Source organism: Clytia hemisphaerica, unplaced genomic scaffold, assembly GCF_902728285.1.
Source record: "Clytia hemisphaerica strain Z4C2 unplaced genomic scaffold, Clytia hemisphaerica genome assembly, whole genome shotgun sequence".
Classification (NCBI taxonomy): Eukaryota; Metazoa; Cnidaria; class Hydrozoa; order Leptothecata; family Clytiidae; genus Clytia; species Clytia hemisphaerica.
In genome coordinates, this window is record NW_027103286.1 from 2,735,368 (window position 1) to 2,750,899 (window position 15,532).

The window sequence follows — 15,532 nt, forward strand, 5'->3', positions numbered from 1 at the left end:
TTCAAGAGACAATTTGTTAAATTTCTTTCTAAACTTCCAAATTTTGGCTCTTCTGTCCTTCTGTCGTCATGTAGATCAATACAATTTAAATCAGCTGAGATTATTAATTCGGTCATCAAAGAAGTCGCTAAAATCTTTGACACAAATTATTCTGTTTAGTAGAATTCGAAGCCTTTTTGCAAGTTAATTTAGATTTGAAAAACTTATATACAAAAGGTCAAAAAGCGCAGCATGGCTTGAACCCCCCCTCCCCCGCCTCTGGCCTGTAAGAAGCTGAAAGGCCAAATGGCCGCTAGTAACTAACTTCGTGATTTTCGCGAATTTGGCCCCTTTCGCGAAAGTAAAATCTTTAAAAATTCTAGGAAGGGCCATTCGCGAATTCGCTGAGACGGAGAATGAACATTGAGCACTGTACTATATAGCATTAATATATTGAACCCAACCTTAAAAGTTGAGTTTGACTTATTTCCCATTAACATTAAGAAAATAATTTTGTTAAAATCTAAGTTATGAATTCAAAACCTTGCACTTTTCATGGGTCACCCAGTAGGTTGATAAATCAAAAGATTTCTGATTAAAATTGTGTGTAAATAAATTTATTAAAAATATACCTTACAAAGACTTACACAAAATGTATGTCAAACAGATAAAAATTAAACGAATTAATATTACAATGAAATCTTTACTGTGCCTTTACCAGATTTTCCATAACGAGGAAAAAATACATTAAAAAGATACAAAATATCATATATCATTACTACTAGAGGCAGTTAAAATTATAGAGTTCGTACAAGTGTTGCGATTACATCATTATGACGTCACCAAGCCAGGTATATTTACATTATGCCAACACTTGAGCATGATTATCGTGACTATGAATCAATTCTAAGTTCATTTATACACAATTTGCTGGTGTAATTCGGCCCATCTTTTACCTATATATCCGAATTCTTTTTTGAATGATAATTTCTCCCATACGATCGACCAAAACTTTCAAGAAATAATCTGAAAATGAAAATGAGAAAATCATATTTAGTTTGCTTTATTCTACAACATCACAGGTATATTGCAGATCTCTATATGTATCCAACAACGAAAATCTATTTCAGTAAGTAAGTATAGATATTATCTAACCTCTTTCACAGTATTTTTGATGAAGTCTTTGCGCGGCGTTAAATCGACGTTAGGATATTTATCGTAGACCTGAAACATAAAAATCATATCATACAAAAAGTGCAAAGAGTATTCTAGTATTCTGTTACATCGTAAAAATCTCTAAACCAAATATCACAGAAAAGTTACATGTTAAAAAGAACCAATCTATAAGGTTAACCTAAATGTCATATTGACTCATAGAAAACTTATCTAATTAGCAGACGTGAATTCGTGCTATTAACCCCTTATTTTATACTGTTTTATACTAGACGGTTTATACTATACACCAAGACGGTTATCTTACAAATAACTGGTTACATTGTTAACATGAATTATCATGAAAGAACGAAACAAAAATACATCAATAATTGAATTTCAGCTTTTTGGTCAAAAAAGTAATTTCAAAAACATTATTCCAATAACCTGCTTGACAACTGTTTTCATTGTAATCTGTTCAAGATCAGCGTCTTTCAAAATACTCGATACAACTTTCTTCAAGTCAGCATCACTAGGCTCCTCTTTGACTTTCTTGACGAGCGGTTTGTCATCGTCTGAATCATCATCCGCCTTCCGTTTCTTGGCGGGTGAGGCGGCCGCCTTCTTCTTTTTGGGCGTCGGTAATTTGATGGTGGGTTGTTTTGGTTTCTTTTTCTCCGTTTTCTTTGGTTTTTCTTTCTTCTCAGCTGGTTTCTTCTTTGGTGACTTCTATAATAATATTGCGAAATCATGTTTTAAACAATATTATCAATGAATATTGCTTTCCGGAAAAAATAAATTAATCGAATGGATCCACCCCATGACCCCTGGACATTTCGATCTCCTCCCTAAAACTTTTTTTTACTGAACAAGCAACACAATCCACCCTCAAGGTTCTATTCATCTGGTAAAAGATCTTAAGGGTCGGCATCCACGACTGGCATGAACTTAATAACACGAGATACAATGAGAAAAACTAATTCTCCATAAGATGTACAAAATAAACGTGATCAAAACACACCTTTTTCTTTTCAGCGGATGCGACTTCTTTCTTTTCATCATGTTCACCTTTTTCCTCTTCATCATTTTCCGATTCACTCGCTTCACTTACATCTTCAGTCGAGTTGCCTTCTTTTTTTGAAGATGACTTCTTGGATGGCGACTTCTTCTTTTTCTTCTTTGGAGTCTAGAAGGAATCAATAATCTTAACTCCATCTGTTTAACAGCTTCCTCGACAGTTACCTTATTATTTTCAGCAGGCACCAATACTTTGATAGTTTGCCTAAATTCTATAAAGATGCTTAAGATATTTAACAGATGAACAAGATGTTGAGCAAATTGGGACAGCAATAAATAAGCAGAGTACGATAAATATTCACGGAGACTCTACAACCATCAATCAATCTTTCTTAATTCTTATAAAGTCCATTGCTTGTAAATGATTTCAGAGAATTTATTTTCGAAAAGGCTTACCTTTTTTGCAGCTTTTGGCTTTTTACCGGGTATTGTCTACAAAAGGAAGAGAAAATATACTCATTAACTCGGAGAAAGCAATTCTCGGAGTCGAAACCATTTTTTTTGTCAAAACACACCACTTTCATGCTTTCATAGAGATACTAATTTCCACAATATGCACAATATGCACTTAAAATCAGTTACCATAAAAATTAGGGCCAAGAAGTATCAAAATACGTTAATAAGAAAACATGTTATTCCAATTCTTAAAGTACTAAATATCATTAATTTTTAAAACAAAATGCGCCTAATCATATGTAATGAACAAACTCCTTGTTTGTTTGATAAAATTCATTAATCAAAGATAGAGCCCTCCGAATGCATTCGGGATGGGTCCTACCCACGAAGGAGTAGGAATCACGGCGCTGACAGACACTGCGACTTGACAGACGCGAGTTGACAGACGCGAACGTATACCATGACACTCGAACGACACTGGGTGAGCGATACTCACGCGAGGCCAAACCTTATGAGTGCCACGGCACGTCACAATGTCTGTCTAATCTACCCACAGTCTCGTATCAGAGTAATGGTACACAGTTCCCCTCACATGGCATGGGTTGACCCGGGTGAAGCTTAAGGTATATTCACTTGCCAAGTGAATCGTAGAGAAACGGTGAGTATCGAACTCGGGCCTCTCAGGCCGGAGTCAAGGATCATAACCACTATACCACTACGCCTACGCATTAACCAAAATCAATATAGAATATTGCACACTATTTCCAAATCAATACCTTTTCTAGATCTTTTGGTTCCATCAGAAATTCTAATAGACGTTCTTTGACAGCAATCTAGACAAGTTTGAAGAACAAAGTGTGGAACATAAAATGATTAAAAAAAATAATATTAAGGGTCATGACTATTAGCAATCATATTCTAAATATTGCGATGCAGCAAAATGGTACTCGTGAGTGCATAAGTATTTTCAGTGAATAGTTTAACAATTTTATTCTGATTCATTTTTTATAAAGTAGTGTCACCTTGTCACCAACTTTCTCGAGACCGAGGATACCCAATATCAGTCTCAGGGCTGGCATGACAAGTTTATTCATCTGGTCATCTGCTCTTTCGTAAAACTTCGATTCCTAGAAAGTAAGAGTAATATGATATACGTGAGTAAACGAGTAAGTCATAGTATAATCTGGAAGTCATATTATTAAGAGACATTTAAACCTTTCTCCCAGCAATATAATAAGAGTGTAAACTTGACTACCTTAAGGGAAGAAATTTTCCCGGAACAAAGTTTCGCTGAATTTATTTTCGCAATTAAATTTTTGATAAATCCCCGAAATTTCGAAACAAGAAGAATATTCTCATGATTAAAAAAATGACCTATAGAATTGGTGTTTTGGGGGCAGAATGAGCCATATTTTAAACAAAAATTCATCTTAGCCGTGAAATTAAGAGCCATTTTTTTAAAAATCTTCAGAATAAAGAAAATGTGATACCTCACCCTCTTATATTTTGATGAAATTTTGACCAAATGATCTATCACACAAGAAAATAAGACTCTGAAAATTTCACTTTGATATCTCAAGTAGTTTTGCAGATATAGCGTCTCAAAGATAGGCTACTAAGCAAAAATTGACCCCTAAAAATCATGAACTCTGGTTGGGAGCAGATTTTGAAAGCCAATGAATTTTTATTCAAGTACATTAGAAAGCTGATTTACAGTGGATTTCAAGAACTTTTTGTAGGGAATCAGAAAAAATCAAATTGAGTCTCCAAAATTTTCCCCGAAAATCTTTAGCGTCTCCTGTAGAGGGCTTCAAACTTTGTGTAATCTGGGTTTGGAAGCACTTTTAGCTGTCTGCTGATGGTCCTTGAGACTTTTTGAAGCAAACTTTTGACCTGGAGTGGTTTACTGGTGGGTTATGGCCACAAAAATAACATTTTCAGGATTTCTATTTTTGCGTAACCGTCAAAAATGGCCGAAAAAATTGCTATTTTGGCAGATCTGGAGCAAAATTCAAGATGGCCATTCCAGGGCCTATATTTTCAGGAAAAGCCTCAACCTTTCACAGTTTGGTGAATATTATTCTTAAATATAGGCAGGTTACTTCAACTAAATGGGTTTAACAGTACTTAATTCCTATTCAAAAACTTTTTAGACTCATTCAGAAATCCTACTTTGACAATAATTTGCGCTTTACCACAAAATTCCAAGTCCAAGTGTCGTGATTAACTTTTAGACTGTCCAATATTTCTATATTTGTGTACACTAACAGCCTTACTTGTTGATTCTTAAATAACTAAGCAACATTACTAGGGTGATATTTTATGAGATACTGCAAACAATGATGTTTAAATCTTCTGGACAAGAAATATTGGACCGTCTAAAGTTAATCACGACACTTGGACTTAGAAATTTTGCGGTAAAGCGCAAATTATTATCAAAGTAGGATTTCTGAATGAGTCTAAAAAGTTTTTGAATAGGAATTAAGTACTGTTAATCCCATTTAGTTGAAGTAACCTGCTTATATTTAAGAATAATATTCACCAAACTGTGAAAGGTTGAGGCTTTTCCTGAAAATATAGGCCCTGGAATGGTAGGAAAGGCCAGATGTCAGTCTCATTTTTTTACATATTCTATACTTAAAAATAAAGAAACAGTCATAAAATGTCATCTGTTGATGGAAATGACCTGAATTTTTTTACAGTTGTTCCCTTAATGCCAATGATTAGTTGGCTAGTGAAGATCAACCAATATTTTGACAAAAATTTACCTTAAGAGGCCTTAAGTGGGTCTGATTTAGCATTTTAAGAGGGAAAAAACAACGAAGTAAAGCAAATTTTCAATCGATCATATCTTTAAGAGACTTCAAACCCCCACTGAGATTTTTTGAGGTTATAAACTAGACCTATAAGGAAGCATTACTGAAAGTTTCAAAAAAATTTGTTGTGGGTTCAAAAAGATACGCCATCTTGAATTTTCCTCCAGATCTGCCAAAATAGCAATTCTTTCGGCCATTTTTGACGGTTACGCAAAAATAGAAATCCTGAAAATGTTATTTTTGTGGCCAAAACCCACCAGTAAACCACTCCAGGTCAAAAGTTTGCTTCAATAAAGTCTCAAGGACCATCAACAGACAGCTAAAAGTGCTTCCAAACCCAGATTACACAAAGTTTGAAGCCCTCTACAGGAGGTGCTAGAGATTTTCAGGGGAAATTTTGGAGACTCAATTTGATTTTTTCTGATTCCCTACAAAAAGTTCTTGAAATCCACTGTAAATCAGCTTTCTAATGTACTTGAATAAAAATTCATTGGCTTTCAAAATCTGCTCCCCACCAGAGTTCATGATTTTTAGCGGTCAATTTTCACTTAGTAGCCTATCTTTGAGACGCTGTATCTTCAAAACTACGTGAGATATCAAGGTGAAATTTTCAGGGTCTTATTTTCTTGTGTGATGGATCATTTGGTCAAAGTTTCATCAAAATCCAAGAGGATGAGGTATCACACCCTGAAGACTCTCAAAAAAATGGCTCTTAAATTCTGCAAAAATTTCTATCTGCGAAAATGTCTTCCCTTAATAAGGGGTGTGACGTTTTTTTTCAGAGTAAGAGTTAACCGTTTATAATTATTTATACATACCTTATCAAATGGATAGCCACAAAACGTCCTTATAGATTTTTTAACCATTGTAACCTTTAAAAAACAAATGTAAAGTTTTAAGCTAAGTCTACACTGAGCAATTTTTTCAGGCGCTTGCAACGCAATCTAGATTGTGTTGCAAGCACTCGAAAAAAAAAAAATGAGTGTAGCCAGGTCAAATTCTCTGCAATCTTTTCTGCAACGCAATAAAAACGCAAAAAACATTGCAAAAAAAATTGCAGGAGGCTGCAACAAAATAGATCAGATCTATATGTTGCAGCCTTCTGCAATTTTTTCTGCAAAAAAGAGGAGACATTTTCTTCATGTTTACTTGTACACTCGAAGAGCACCTTGATGTATGGAATGGAATTTTAATAAAATATTATTTTTTGGCTGGATGAAATAAGCTGTGAGAAGGAAATTTTAAATTTTGAAAATAATTGCACAACTTATTTTTGGTTGCTAGACTTAAACTCTTTTCAGGTACGTGCAACGCAATTGGCAACAATCATTGCATTGCACGCGCCTGAAAAAATTGCTCAGTCAGTCTGTGCCACTAGCTTGATCGGGAAGATTCTTCCGAAATGGGAAGATTCTTCCGAAATGGGAAGAGCCTTCCCGAATGGGAAATTAACTTGACTCCCGAACAGGAAGATCTTCTCACTTTTTTACTTACCTAGGACTTTTCGATCGGGTTGAAACTTCCTGTTTGGGAAGTTAACGCAGTTTTTTCAAAATTAAACCAAATTTCCACGGTAAAGTTCATTTTTCTTTCGGTGAAAAATCTTAAAATTTGATACTTTATCAGCTCCAAAATGTTTCAGCTTTCGCCAGTCATCGTAAACTTTCGCCGAAGATTCAGTCATTTTTCATCTTCCCAAAGAGGATCTTCCCAAAGAGGAAGAATCTTCCCAAAGAGGAAGAATCTTCCCAATCAGGAAGAAAAAATTCACCTAAGTTCTTCCCGTTCTGGAAAGTTCTTCCCATTTCGGAAGAATCTTCCCGACCAGGTTAGTGGCACAGACTGTCAGTGTAGCCTTAGCTTTAACATTTTCCTCCACTAAAACCTAAAGTAAACAGTCTTTCATTCCATGGTTTAAGCATTTAATTTTATTAGTAAGTAAAAAAAAAATCATATATATTTTCTTTGTGTTCGACCATAAGGGAAGGCAGAAGAAAGGATTGAAACAATAGTAATGATTCGTTGATACCTTTTGTTGTTTGAAGAATAATAAACGATGCATGAACTTCAAGTCATCAGCAGGCGTTTTGTCAAGCATGTGCTTTACTAAGGGAGAAATCAAAAAATTTTAGCCCCACTGTTGAGGATATTGATTTTTCGAAGTATCGAACCCCCTGGATATCCTACTTAAAGATGTTCACTCTTAAAAATATATTCAACCCCCTGGATATCCACTCTTATAAAGATGCTTACCCCTGGATATCGCATTTTTTACTTGAATAGACACTTTAAGCCCTGGACATCCGCTCCCTTGTAGATATTTAACCCCCTGGATATCCACTTTTGAACAAAAATCTTTAACCCCCGGAATATCCGATATCTTCAACAGGGGTGGGCAGGACTATTTCTGGAAAAGCCCAATACAGCTATCTATCAGAAACTGACAGTCGTTTATGGAGCTGATCTTAGGATGGAGAAAGGAATGGGATATAAGGATGTTCTCAAGAAGGTAAGGCTGAAAAGACTTCTTTTTATGCTGAAAACACTCACCATAAGGTATATCTCCAAGTTTTTTGCCTCTTCCCTACAAAGTATTGAAAAAAATAAGATAAAATCATTCTATTTGAGGGAGCAATCATTAGGAAAAATCTGTTTCAAAGAGACTTTCATTTAGTCCGGCGGCGATCCAGAATCACCCTTACAATTAGTAAATATGGGTTTTTATTTTATTTTCCCATCATATGGTCCCTTGGGACCTCAAAACCAGTTTTTGCCAAGCTGGCAAAGCCGGGGAAAATTTTTTATGGGGGCTTGAAGGGGGTAGGGTCATTTTAGCCTGGGGGTCCTTAGAAAGTCGATTTTTGAAGTTCTTATTTAGCTAAAACTGATTGTGCCATCAGATAGAGCTTGAAGAGTAGATCTCCAAAATGGGGTCATTTGTCTCATTTGGCAGACTTAGTCCCCCGGAATTGGCTGATACGTCTTAAAAAATGCAATATTTTGTGTATTTGAGTTTGAAATTTTGCTGACTCAGCAGAAAAGGGCAAAAAACGTTGAAAAACGCTGAGTCAGCAAAATTTCAAACTCAAACTCTTCGAGACGCATCTGTTAAAAGTGATATCTTTCGCTGGAAATTCTCTCAAAAATGCTGACGTCAGCATAAAATATTGCATTTTTGAAGACGTATCAGCCAATTCCGGGGGACTAAGTCCGCAAAATGAGACAAATGACCCCATTTTGAAGATCTACTCTTCAAGCTCTATCTGATGGTATAATCAGTTTTAGCTAAATGAGAACTTCGAAAATCGACTTTCTAAGGACCCCCAGGCTAAAATGACCCTACCCCCTTCAAGCCCCCATAAAAAATTTTCCCCACCTTTGCCAGCTTGGCAAAAACCGGTTTTGGGGTCCCAAGGGACCATATAATGAGAAAATAAAACAAAAACCCATATTTACTACTTGTAAGGGTTGATGCAAAAAAGCCCTTTTCGCCGCCGGACTAATTTCCAAAAGCTGTATGCGCTCCTTAGTTGAATAATTTACATTGTGGTGAGGATCTACGTTTATTCGAACCTGAACTTAGTTGAAAAATTTGGTTATTCAAAGTGAGATAGCGTTCCCCTTGGTTCTGCTTATCCAATTCAGGCAAAAACACTATCGGTTATTCAAACTTAATTTATTTGAACTTTCAGTTATTTGAAGTTATTATTTTCCACGATTAAAACACTTTCTTTTCTTTAAAAAATCAGGCTTCAATATTCATGGTTATTTACACTCGTCAAGCAGTTCCTTCAAAAGTTAAATATTCTCCTTCAGCCCAGAGTACCACAATACTTCAGAAAAGTCCAACCCATTCTTAAGGTTAATTTGAAAATCTGGCAGGAAAACAAAATTTTCAGTTATTCAAACTTCTGGTTATTTGCTTGGAGCTTTGAATAACCATAGCCATTATAAAAAACCCTGGTCTGGTAATGTATTGTTTTATTGTCAACTTTTCCTTTGTTGTAAATAAAAGGCAAGTTGTGCTTTGCATACTTTTTGACCAATCTACCATCTTTTAATCTTGGGATTGGTGAACTTTATAATCACATGATCAAAAACTATGCAAAACAAATCAATTTAAGGTACGCAAGCTCTAACGGTTAACAATAGAAAAAAAAAGAAGCCTTCCAGACCGAGGTTTTTAATAATGATTATGGAATAACTGAGAAACTACTGTATTCAGATTTTTGAAAATTTGAAATCAAACCCCACAGAATACTTTAGGCGTACAAACTTTCGCGAACAGAAACTTTCGCGAGGACGAAAAATTTACTTTCGCGAATTCAAGGGGAAAATATTTTTTGCGAGCACAAACTTTTGCGAATCAAGACGTAAAATTGAGAATTTTCACATGAAAAAATAGCTTAGAGGGACAAATACTTCTTGGATTGGCTTTCAAATATTTGTCCTTTGACTTATTAGTCTTTTAGCAGGCTAAAAAGTGCCATAAAGTTAAATTTTATTCAAAGTTTGAAGTTTAACAGATTTTCTATTTTGTCAAGGATTTTTCGCGAGCATAAACTTTCGCGAATGGCCCTTCCTAGAATTTTTAAATACATTTACTTTCGCGAAAGGGGCAAAAATTCGCTAAAATCGCAAAAGTTTCTGTTCGCGAAAGTTTGTACGCCTAAAGTACATAAACCAGCTTTGAAGATAAAATAATGAAATTCATCTGCACACTCAAACAAATGAAAATATTTACAGTTTCAAAATCCAATTCATCTCGTGGTGTTTTAGGTTTGGAAAATTTTTCGAGTGCCAGTCTTTCAGTACTTTTTCTGTCTCTCTTACGGTCAAGGATCTCTACTGGACGTTCCAACAAGCCTAAAAAAGACAAGATAACAGGACATTAGTGTTATTCTTTGACTGTCAGAAACCAATACATTTTAAAAAGTTTAGATTTCTTAAAAGCCACATAATACTCATTTAATGACTTTTATTTATTTTAAAACTTTTAAAAGCAAAGATTGATTAAAATTAATTTTTAGTCTGCTTTAGTATATAAATTTTGGTAATTTTGGCCAATGTGCAGCAGCAATTACTACAATAAAATACTTCTGTTATTAAAAAGATAAATAAAGGCATGAGATGATGTACCAAGTTCTTCTTCAGAACTTTCTCCATCATCCTCAGAATCTCCTCCCTCTTCAACTGTTTGTTCTTTTTCATCTTTTTCTTCTTTTGCTGAACCATTTTCTTTAATAGGTTCTTTTTCATCAAGCTGTTCCATTGGCTCAGTTTTTTCTTCTGGAGTTGTCTGAAAATGCAACCATAAGATTCTTTATCAAAAAACAAAAACAAAAACAAAACTGCCTAAAAATAGGTTTTTTAAATCCTATCAGACATCAAGATGAATGAAAACATTTATTCAGGACTTTTGCAGTGAAACTTAATTTTTCAGACCAAAACGGTGGTAAGGAAAAGTGCATGAAAAGTACCCTGCATTCATGAGCTTACTATATGATGGCAGCCAGAATATGGATCGATTGCTCAACCAAGAAGTGGAGGACAACCAAAAGGAAAGGGGAAGGACAGGAACCACAGAGTAAGTGACCCAAGTTACCAGGGTAAGACGGTTTCTCTTTTCAGAATTCTTCCACCCAGAAAAACTTGAGTAAATTGCTCCTTAGGTTTCGTCAATTACTTGAGTTTTACCCTAGTTTTATGAGTTAGTTTACCAGGGTCAGCATAATTTTTTAAAAATTCTTAAAACTTTGCATTTATAAGATTTCAAAGTATTAATGTAGGATTGAAAAGAAACAAGTGATACTTTTATGGACCTACCTTGTCATGCATTTAACACATATATAATTGATATCTACGCGAGCGTGACCATTAAACAATCATTCATAACACAAATAGTGACGATCTATTAAAATTAGTCATTTGTTTCTTATAAAAAAACGTTTAGAAATCAAAATTTCATGCTCTTGAAATATTCTTTCATATTCAAGACTTCGTGAGCAAAAAAACATCTATTTCATAAAAATTTTTTAGTAATTTGACTAAGAACATTGATGTATGCTTATTAATAGTGATTCCTATAGATAAACATGTGTTTTTTGAGCTGAAAAATTAGTTTTTAACAAATATCTGCTTGAGCCATCATCATGCAAAAAAATCAGAAAAAAACAATGATCCAATATTTCACAAAGTCCAAAAAACCCGTTTTTAGCCGTTTTTTGGCCCAAATTTGGCCAAAAATATTTTTTTTCGAAAATCGGGCTTTGTCACATTCGAGGGTTTATAGTTATGCATCTTTGTGCAAAAAATCATAAAGAATGAAAGAGCCAATCTCAAGAAAAGCTAATACCTAAGTAATTGATAATGTGCTTATAAAAAATATCGAATTTGGCCAGTTTTTCTATCAGAAAGGGCCAAGCAACCAAAATTTCATGTCTAAACACACATATTCTTAAAAGTAAGCCCTCATGGGCAAAAAACATCTATCTCATAAAAAAATTGAGTAATTTGACTAAGAAGATTGATGTACGCTTATTAATAGTGATTCTTATAGATAAACATGCGTTTTTTGAGCCAACAAAATTTTTTTGCAAAGATCTGCTTGATCCATCTTTTACCTACGATGGTACTCTACTTTCATGCAAAAAGTCTGAAAAAATTAGTGATCCAATTTTTCACAAAGTCCAAAAAACCCGTTTTTTAGCCGTTTTTTGGCCCAAATTTGCCCAAAAACATTTTTTTTCTCGAAAATCGGGCTCCGTCACATTCAAGGGTTTATAGTTATGCATCTTTGTGCAAAAAATCATAAAGAATGAAAGAGCCAATCTCAAGAAAAACTAATACCTAAGTAATTGATAATGTGCTTATAAAAAAAAATCGAATTTGGGCAGTTTTTCTATAAGAACACGCCAAGCAACCAAAATTTCATGTCTAAACACACATATTCTTCAAAAGTAAGCCCTCATGGGCAAAAAACATCTATCTCATAAAAAAATTGAGTAATTTGACTAAGAACATTGATGTATGCTTATTAATAGTGGTTCTTATATATAAACATGCGTTTTTTGAGCAAACAAAATTTTTTTGCAAAGATCTGCTTGAGCCATCTTTTACCTATGATGGTACTCTACTTTCATGCAAAAAGTCAGAAAAAATCAATGATCCCGTTTTTGGTCAGCCTAAGCTGAGCATTCAAATAGGTAAAATTCGGTTCTTCCATCATAAGACGACAAAAAAAAAATCCGATTTTCCGATCTCACTTTTATTTCTAAACTTTCTTCCGATCGGGTTAACTTTTTGGGTACTTTTAGCGTGCGTTGTTTTTACAGATCATAATGTAGTTTCAAGATGGCAGCTCAAGCGATAGCCAGATGTGATAAGTCAGTGTAGTACCAAAGTATTTCCAGTGTAAATCTGTTGCAAGCTTCAATTTCTGTCATTTATTTTTTTAACTCGGCAAATCAAACACATGATTTTCATCAAGGGGATTCTTTTTCTACATCCTTTGAAGGTTTAAAGCCGTTTGCTCAAGTTTTTGTTTATGTTGAATTTTCTGATATATTACTTTTTATTGCTGCTTTTTAATAGTTTTTGCAATAAAAACATATTTTTCTTGTTTGCCTCTAGGGGGATTGATGGTGTTATAATGTTATTGGGATTTGATAAAGTTTACAAAAGTACAGCTACTGTATAAATTTGATCTAAAGACTGGATGCAATCGTGCTTTTTTGGACTTGGACGTGTTTGTGATAAAGTCGAATCGCAAAAAAATGTTTGGTTCCCGTCATTTCTACTTTAAAAAGTGGGAGTCGTTCGGCCGGTCAGTCGAAAATATTTTTCTGTTAAGAAGCAGCTATACGTCTTGTTGAAAGGGAATTCGTGTGGACTGATCCGAATTCTAAAATTGAGAAAAACCGTGGATAAACTGGTGTTTTCGGTTTACTCTCCATTAGCAATGCGGCTCTCTCTACTTCGATTTGAAAACTTTTAAACACAGAGCGTGCAGAGGTCGACAGTGGAAATCCAGCAAAGCAGCGGAAAAGCTTTCCGACTCTCCAGCTCTACCTGCTGACCGTAAATCAGATGACGGGAACCAAATGATGACATCACATCTCCTATTATTTGACTTGCAAATTATGACAAATGGTCTTTGGAATTTGATCATTTATAATTATTATTAATATTAATATATACAGTTCTTGTTGAAATTGATCAAACTATTTTTCACGCAGTCCGGACGGACGCAGATTGTGTTTTTCTAACCTTTTTAACCTTGGCACACATTTTGACTGAATGAGGAATGGAATGAATGGCGATAACAGTTTATAGATATCTTTATCAGACTTGCCGAAAGCGGGCTGCCGTCAAGTTACACAACATGCACACTTTCGCCACAATTTGCACAGCCATAACAAACAGATCAATCTGGTCTTCATTTAACATTGTTTTAAAAGTTTAAAAAACACTGCCAGTGCTTGGCACAGAAGAGAGGGACTCCCAGTTGAAATTAATTCCTACACCGCTACCCTGTTGAATTTATTTATTATGGTTGTGTGTTTATTCCGCCAAGGCGGTAAATCAATCGCCCAAATTCATAGACCAATCAAAAGCAAGTTTTTTAAAGCACAAACGGGGGAAAAATGAGCTTCCCCGCATAGTTATGAATTTTAAGTTTTGCTTTCGATTATCATTTGCGACCAGCAAAGTCTTCAAGATGGTTGTGTGCATGCTGTGTAACTTGACGGTTACTAAACTACAAAATTTATTTACCCAGACTGGAGGGGCCATCCATATAGTATATACGTACACAGTGAAGGGGGGAGAGGGGGTTCAGCAAAAGCGTACATCTATTGTTTAAACAAAGTCATTTCTATTGTTCTCTGCGTACAAGGGGGGGAGGGGTGTCAAATATTTGGAAAATCTTTGCGTACGTACTATATGGACAATGCTAAAGAGAAGTATAACTTTGAGCTTCTCGTGGGGGGGGGGGGGGTTGGAGGAGGAGCTCTCAGGCTTGTTTTACATAATTTTAAATCAAGTTATCAAATGTTTCACATTTTGTACATTATTCAACATATTTAGTCTACTCTGTTTCAGTGCATCTCTTACATCTGTTAACCCACTTATTAAAGCTATCTAGCTAAGCTCTATTGGCTGACCTTCCAGCCTCGGCTGGTTTATTTAGCCGTTTTTTGGCTGAAATTTGCCCAAAATTTTTTTTTTCGGAAATCGGGCTCCGTCACATTTTAGCCACCACCATTTTGCACCTTTGTACCAAAAATCAAATGACTCACTCCTATGATTCAATCCTGAGAAAAGTTGGTAACAGACGAACGGACGGAAGAACGAACACAGGTTAATTTATAGGACCTCCACCCCACCGGGGTAGGTCCAACAAGAACAAGCTAGATGCTGAATGGACCTACCTGATGATGAAAGTTAGATAGCAATGCAAGGAGAAAAATGAAAAAAAATCAGTCAGAAAACATAGCGTTTAGCGAAAATGCATAACGCAAGAAATTCATCATTGATTGATGGTAGGGGGAGAGGGAAGGGTTGTAGGGAAAAAATAGATAGAAAGTTCTGGTCGCAAAAATCAGTTTTATTGACAATTGAATCATGCTTGATGGTGAGCATGTTATCAATATGTTTTTGGTGTGAAAAACATAGAATATAAGGAAAAATCCAATGAAAATATGCAAAAACGGCGATTTCCGGAAATTCAACCGGAAAAAATTTTTTCTCAAAAAATCGAACTCGGCCATGTTGAGCATTGCGAATACGCATCTTTCGCAAAAAATAGAAAAAATTAAAATAAAAATTGGAGAAAATGTCAGAAAACCGGTTTTTCCGGCATTGTTTTTCGAAAATCGGGCTCCGTCACATTTTAGGTATTATCATATTGCGTTGTGCAAAATTTCATGAAAAAATATAAAGTAAAGCTCAAGAAATTCAAGAATACCTCCGGCGAAAATCGGCTGTTCCGGCGATTTTTAGAAAGTTCCGGCTTCAAAAATCGTTTATTGACATTAAACCATGCTGATGGTGGGCATGCTACAATAATGTTTTTGTGTGAAAAACAACGAAATATAAGGAAAAAGTCCAAT

The 15,532-nt window shown here is 35.1% G+C and overlaps 1 protein-coding gene across 1 annotated transcript in view; it reads right to left on the reverse strand.

The window, feature by feature from the left end:
- Positions 1-580: 580 nt before the first annotated feature.
- The window catches only part of LOC136807162 (protein DEK-like), a 22,073-nt gene continuing 7,121 nt past the window's right edge, over positions 581-15,532 (reverse strand). Inside the window, exons 2-13 of the mRNA XM_067063745.1 lie at positions 10,560-10,719; positions 10,165-10,286; positions 7,971-8,004; positions 7,450-7,526; positions 6,239-6,292; positions 3,627-3,731; positions 3,381-3,437; positions 2,605-2,640; positions 2,153-2,317; positions 1,579-1,860; positions 1,135-1,203; positions 581-1,005 (exon numbers count right to left, since the gene is read on the reverse strand). Coding sequence (XP_066919846.1) covers positions 994-1,005; positions 1,135-1,203; positions 1,579-1,860; positions 2,153-2,317; positions 2,605-2,640; positions 3,381-3,437; positions 3,627-3,731; positions 6,239-6,292; positions 7,450-7,526; positions 7,971-8,004; positions 10,165-10,286; positions 10,560-10,719 — 1,173 coding nt within the window. The 3' untranslated portion in view covers positions 581-993. The remainder of the gene's footprint in view (positions 1,006-1,134; positions 1,204-1,578; positions 1,861-2,152; positions 2,318-2,604; positions 2,641-3,380; positions 3,438-3,626; positions 3,732-6,238; positions 6,293-7,449; positions 7,527-7,970; positions 8,005-10,164; positions 10,287-10,559; positions 10,720-15,532) is intronic.